Genomic DNA, 6,436 nt, shown 5'->3' on the forward strand with positions numbered 1-6,436 from the left:
CGTTAAAAAGCGACAAAAGAAATTCGCTAAGAATGGCAAAAGAAATCAAATTTACAGATATATCTCTAATGCTAAGTGGAGTGTGCATTCGCGGAGCTTTCAGTTTTGGATAGCAATACGAATTCAAGGAAAACAAAATGAAACTGCTTTTATCAGTAACAACTCTAAATGGAATGCAACAGCACTGATATATAAAAGACATGAAATGTTTGACACCAGTTGAGAAAGTCATAGATGAAACATCAAATGCTGGAAAAAACAAACAAATGATCACAGGTATTTCATAAAGTATATAAATCGCCGAGGATTCAGAAATTTAGTAAAATTAACTCAAAGCCATAATAGAATATCTGACCTTTGGGAGGCTGGTTAATAAAATCAACTCTCACAAAGAATTACCATCTAAATTTAAATTCTAAGAGCTAAGTCATAAGGGAGACGAAAAATCCAACTATAAAACTGAGAAGTAAAGTCATGTAATTTCAATTTACCATTGTTCTCTTCAATAAAAAAAATTCTAATGTTAAGCAGGAAAAAAGTACCAGAGTAAAAACTAGAACTGGCAAAAATGTTGATTGTCAAAACATGTTTGATTAAAATGCGTAACAAAATATTTTTCTTTTTATATTCTCTATTTCACCATTGCAGAAAATTTACAGAGAAATACAATGTTTGTTTACCAAAATATGCATTTCAAAAGCCCAATTATTCATGAAGTGATTGCCCGCTACTTCATGGTGGAACACAAGTGTTATTGAAATAAATGACTTTACAAGCACACACAAAGTCACGTTTGCCTCTACGGCCATAGGTTATTTTTAGGACTGTCGGAATATTTTTTTATAATAATTTGTATTGTCTTAAATATGGATTTTTTCATACCAAGATATAGACCATACATATAAACAGATACGTGCGTATCGCGCTTACACGCACTCACTCACACACACGTGCGAATGAAAGACTTCCTAGGCAACATCACAACGAGGAACAGATATCCAGTTGTATAAAAAATAAATGTGAATCCGTATCTGTTGTGTGATGTTATACCAGTTGCACGAGGCAGTTAAATGACAGATTCATGAGTTTGGTATCATTTCAAATTAGGATACTTATGATTTACCCCGGTATATTCAGAAAAGCCCCCAAAATAATGATAAATAAAAATAAAAGATCAAAATAAATATTTACGGTTGACAAAAAAGTCTTTATTTTGACATAGAAAAATATTTGCCAAAAATAGAATATTAAAGATATTCAATTTGTTTTTGTACTGAAGAACTAAAGCAAATTGCCCTTTTGATGAATATATGGTATATTCTATTTATAAGAACTACTGGGCTTTAAAACATGGGAAAATTTTAAATTTTTGAAATCGTAAGAGATATGCATCTTTGACTGGTCTGATCTCGAGAGGAGGGATCTGTCAGCATCTACCCGTATGAACACATATTTTGCATTCTGCAGTTCGTTGGGGACGCACACTTTTCTGGCCATGTGGTAAGTTGTCTTGGCCGGCATTATTCGTTTTAATGCTTTGCGCAGGTCGGATGGGGATGGTGGGCTCGTTGGATGTTGAAAGACGGCTGGAGATGTGTTCAATGTCGCGTGTGGTGGCGTTCTCAGGCCTGGTAAGACCCAAGGTAACTCCTTTCTCCAACTCCTGCCTTGACATCTGGCAGTGAGTAATTCTTTCAGTGACTGGTGTAGTCTTTTGATAATGCTGTTAGCTTCTGGGTTGTAGGGTGTCATGTGTATTATCTTTGTCCCAAAACTGTCTGTGAGGGCGTTCCATAAGGCGGAAGTGAAGTTTGCTCCCCAGTTGCTCGTGATGATCTGTGGGATTCCATGTCTGCTGACCCATCCGATGAGAGCTTACATACAACTCTCCACCGTCTGTTGCTGTATCGGTATTGATTTGGGCCACCTGGTATATCTGTCGATGATGGTGAACAGGTATCTGCACACCTCGTAAGGGGGGTAGAGAACTCACTATGTCGACGTGAATGTGGGCGAGTTGTCGGTGTGCTGTGTGGAACTCTCTTATTCTGCTCTCTGCCTGCCTTGTTATTTTTAACATCTGACACAGAAGGCATTCTCTCATCCAATTTTTTTGTCTATTTTCATTCCCCACCAGATGTACCTCTCTGCTAAAATTCGGGCAATTGCCTGGCCTGAAGGGTGCGATGGGTTGTAGGAGAGATCGAAAGCTTTTTCTGTAGCCTTTTGATGGGTAGGGGAGAGGGTGCCCAGTACTTGATTAGCAGACAATGGTTGTCTCTCCATTGTTGACTGACTGGTCACTCCACATAAGGGCGGGGCTGTCCCTCCTCAGTCACTGTAGGTCACGTCTTTTTTTGTGCTTCTGCTATTTGTTGAATTACTTTCTCGAAACCCTTCAAATACTTGATGGTGCAGGAGTGTTCAGCTATTGCTGATAGGTGATGCTGTTGTCGTGCTAACCATGCGTCTACTGTCTTTGTGAAGGTGTGCACCAAGGGTTGATGGTTCGTTTGTATGATGACGAACCGCCTTCCTTCAAGCATGTAGTAAAAGTGACAGATGGCTTTGTGGACTGCTAGGAGCTCCCTGTCGAATGCGGAGTACTTTTGTTCCACTGACATTAACTTTTTGCGGAAGATTGCCAACAGATGACAACCATCATCTGTGTCCTGCTCTAGTACCCTGCCCAACGGCATGCTACTCGTGTCAGTGGTCAAAGTGAGGGACCTATGGGGTAAAGAAAAGATTAATGTGGATGCAGAGGTTATTGCTTGTTTTGCTGAAAAAATGCATTGAACATTGAACAGAAAAAGGTTAAAAGTGAAAAACACTCAAAATTACCAATGAATGAAAGGGTTGGAGGTAAACTGAAGGTGTCCACTAAATAGTATAATTCACTAATTCGATCAGAAGATAAAATATGTACAGACGCTATCAATGGAAATCTGAGGCACTGTCAAGAATTACGTTACACAAAAGAATCACAAAGTACTCAAGCAAAATGCCACAACCACAAAACTTACACACTAGGCCTTTTGTAGGTTAACAAGCAATAGATACTAGTGAGGATCCAAAGGATGCACAGTAGGGGGTAGGATGAGCAAGAATGTTCCACTGTTGATAGTATGGATATCTTAACCGAATAGGGCACCTGGATATGTAAGAAGGTGGCACTGTTGATCTACAGTTGATACCACACAACAGGGGCTTGATATCACGGATCTGCAAGAGCAGGAAAGTTGAACACGTACGACTGGAATCGAGTAAACTGACAGTGAATTCATGTAGGCAAAATATCAGGACACTGTCTTACATAATAATTACAATTAAACACAAGTAAGTGAATGAAACTAAAATGTGTCACTGTTGATCACAATTCCACCACAATCAAAACCATAGGAATCTCTGAGGGAGAGGAACAGGAATATGGTTACATGAATTAGGAGAACAATTATATAAGCACAGGTACGATATACTTAAGGGGCCGACAAACAACTTCCGATCATATTATCTTAGGTCCGTGGACAAGACGTGAGGTTCGTAGAGCCAGGTTTCTGCCACAGGGCATCAGTGGAAGTGTTGCCACTCAAGGGTCCCCACCAGAGGGATATTCAACGAAATGTACCGGCACTGGTAGACTAGTAGGGCATCAACATGCAGAGGCGAGTAACTGGATACGGCAATCTTCAGCATAGCAGCGTAGGAACTACTTCAAGTAGGGTTCAAGCGTAGTCTCTCAGTGACTTCTGGACAGGGGGACGTCGTCAGGTAATTCAGCAGGGTGATGTCTGTTGGAGTTGGCTAGTGGAGGGAGTTCAGTGTTGTGGAGTCAAGAGGGTAGACTAGCGGAGTAGCGTAAGGCTGACTAGTGGTGATGTGTGTATGTGTGTGTGTGCGTGTGTGGTGCCAGGAGGGTGATGTCATAGAGTGGCGTTGTAGCCATAACTAGCATGGAGTATACTAGCAGTGTGTCTTCTGGAGAGGGTTGAGCAGAGTGTCTACAAGCAGGGACACAACTGAAGGGGGACTAGCATAGGTTATGCTAGCAGTGTGACTTCTGAAGGGGCTAGCCAAGAATGGATTGTGGGGGCCAGTATATATATCACAGTCCATTGGCGACAGTTGTATTTTGACACTTCTGGCAGCCTCCATTGTCCTCCTCTCAGGGCATGTCATTAATCCGGTCAGGTACCTAGAAAGGTCATTGTATGGTGGCCAGATAAAGGTTCGAGGGAAGAGGTGCTAATGGGGTGACAATTAGATGAGAGAGTCGAGGGATTTATAGGCAGGGATGCAGGCATTAGTAGGCAGAGCTGCAGGTGCGGGTCAGGACAAGAAAGGTAACCCTTGAGGGCAGCGCATGTAGATGGGAAGGAGGGGAAATTAAGAAAAATGCGATGGGGCACAAGTGACTGGGGAATTGAGAACAATGGTAACAATACAGGGAACTTTCAAAGGTGGCGTGCTACTTGCAAGTGGCTGCTAAAATTGTCACCTTAGGGGCGCATTACTAGGGTCAGGTCAGATCAGTAATGACTCGCTGTAGGTTCCTGCACTTAGTTTCTCATTAGACAGCTGCACTGGCTTAACTAGGCCCGGGAAAACATGGGAACGCTTGGTGTGAAAACATCAAAACCACTAGTACTTCTTTTGAAATGTATGTTAACCCATGGATACATAACATTTTGGGCCTACATCTCTGGATGACTGGGGTCAGTTTGACCCCAATACTATATTTTCATTACGAAATTCATAAAGGGATAAAACAAATAACTCTACTCATTCCAAGTTTATTTTCAATCATTTAAGACGATAACTGAAGTAAATTTGAATAATAATTAATGACATAAAGGAAATGAAAAATCAATAAAAGAAAACTTTTTAGAGATATACTCATGTGAAGCTTGATTTTTACTTATTTGATGTAATGCAAACTTTTAAAGTTCATTAACTAAATGTAAAAAAAAATCCTCTTGGCAAATGACACTTTAGGGCTTATTCCTTATATGAATAACACATCACAAAATAATGATCAGGACATACAAACTCGCAACACATATTACATTTTGTACTAGATTTCCTGTCTCTACCCCTTGGACATGCTTTGCATCTGGAACACTTTTTTGATGGAACAGAGGGAGCAGGAGCAAGTCGGTCCTCTTCTGGGTTGCTTGAAGAAGTACTAGCTTTCCTAGACTCTCTGTACTTTTGACTCAAAGCCATTCCCAGCTCAGAAAGAAAAATTCGCCTATTGTGGCTTTTCCCATTTTGGTAATTTGGAAACACACATGTATAAAGAATTAATGCATTGTAACATGTCAGATCAAGCAAGTTGCACCGAACTGGAACATACCACCTTTTACTGGTGTATTTGACACTGTATGTACCAACCCTTTCGTCCACGCAATTGACACCACCCTTTGTGGTGTCGATTTTACCCTCACTCAGTTTCTCATCCTTGTGCTGGCTTGACAGTAAGAATACATTTATAGGAGACAATTTGCATTCCCTCTTCACTATAGGCAAACACTTTCATACAACCCTCTTTTCTTTATGTCCCGCAGTTCTTTTGGCACTTCCCTTCTGTTGCTATGAATAGTACCAACTAATGGCATTCTTTTGAATGAAAGCTCTCTAGCTAAGTTCAAACTGGTAAAAAAATGTTCACAGGTGACATTCCTTCCAGTTCCGTGCAAGTGAGCTGTGAGCTTAAGTACAATGTGCATTCCTAATTCACGAGTTCTCTCTTCATCCTTTCCTGTATACATTTCAATGTTATATACATAATATGAGTTAGCATCTGCCACAATCCAGAATTTCAAACCGTATTTGGCAGGCTTTGAAGGCATATATTGGATGTAACTGCAACGTCCCCGAAATGGATATAGTTGCTCATCAACAGTAACACACTCACTATGCTGGTAGCATCGTTGAGAATTTTCAACAAATCCATCTAACAACAAGCGAACAGCAGCTAACTTATCTCTAGCTTGCCTACTCTTTCTTGTAGTAGGATTACCGAAACGTAGTGCTCCACGAATCTGTTCAAATCTGTTGACTGACATGGTTTTCGAAAATATAGGAGACCCAAATGGAGAGTTCCATAATATTATTGCCTGACAACTTGATATTTGCTTTTGTAGACTCCTCTTAGAATGAACAAGCCTATGTAAGCTTCAAGTTCTTCAAGTACCAATGTCTTCCAATCTTTGTACATCAGTTTCCCTTGTCTGTTTGTTTCATGCAGAATGGTTGAAAGCATACTGTTGTCAAAGATAAGATCAAAAGCAAAAGATGGATCTTGCGCTGAATTTTAATTTACAAACACTGGGATTTTTATAAGGATAATTAAAATGTAAAAAAATTAAGTAATTTATTGTATTTGCTAAGTATCCTAATTCATCCAGGTGCTGATGCGGCAGCTAATACACAA

General features: G+C 40.2%; 1 protein-coding gene across 1 annotated transcript; it reads right to left on the minus strand.

The window, feature by feature from the left end:
• Positions 1–5,519: 5,519 nt before the first annotated feature.
• Positions 5,520–6,068, minus strand: LOC136837932 (piggyBac transposable element-derived protein 4-like). The gene has a single exon (XM_067102803.1). The coding sequence runs from the start codon at positions 6,066–6,068 to the stop codon at positions 5,520–5,522; it is 549 nt and encodes a 182-aa protein (XP_066958904.1).
• Between the last annotated feature and the right edge of the window lie 368 nt (positions 6,069–6,436).

The sequence above is a fragment of the Macrobrachium rosenbergii genome, unplaced genomic scaffold (assembly GCF_040412425.1).
Source record: "Macrobrachium rosenbergii isolate ZJJX-2024 unplaced genomic scaffold, ASM4041242v1 13895, whole genome shotgun sequence".
Lineage (NCBI taxonomy): Eukaryota > Metazoa > Arthropoda > Malacostraca > Decapoda > Palaemonidae > Macrobrachium > Macrobrachium rosenbergii.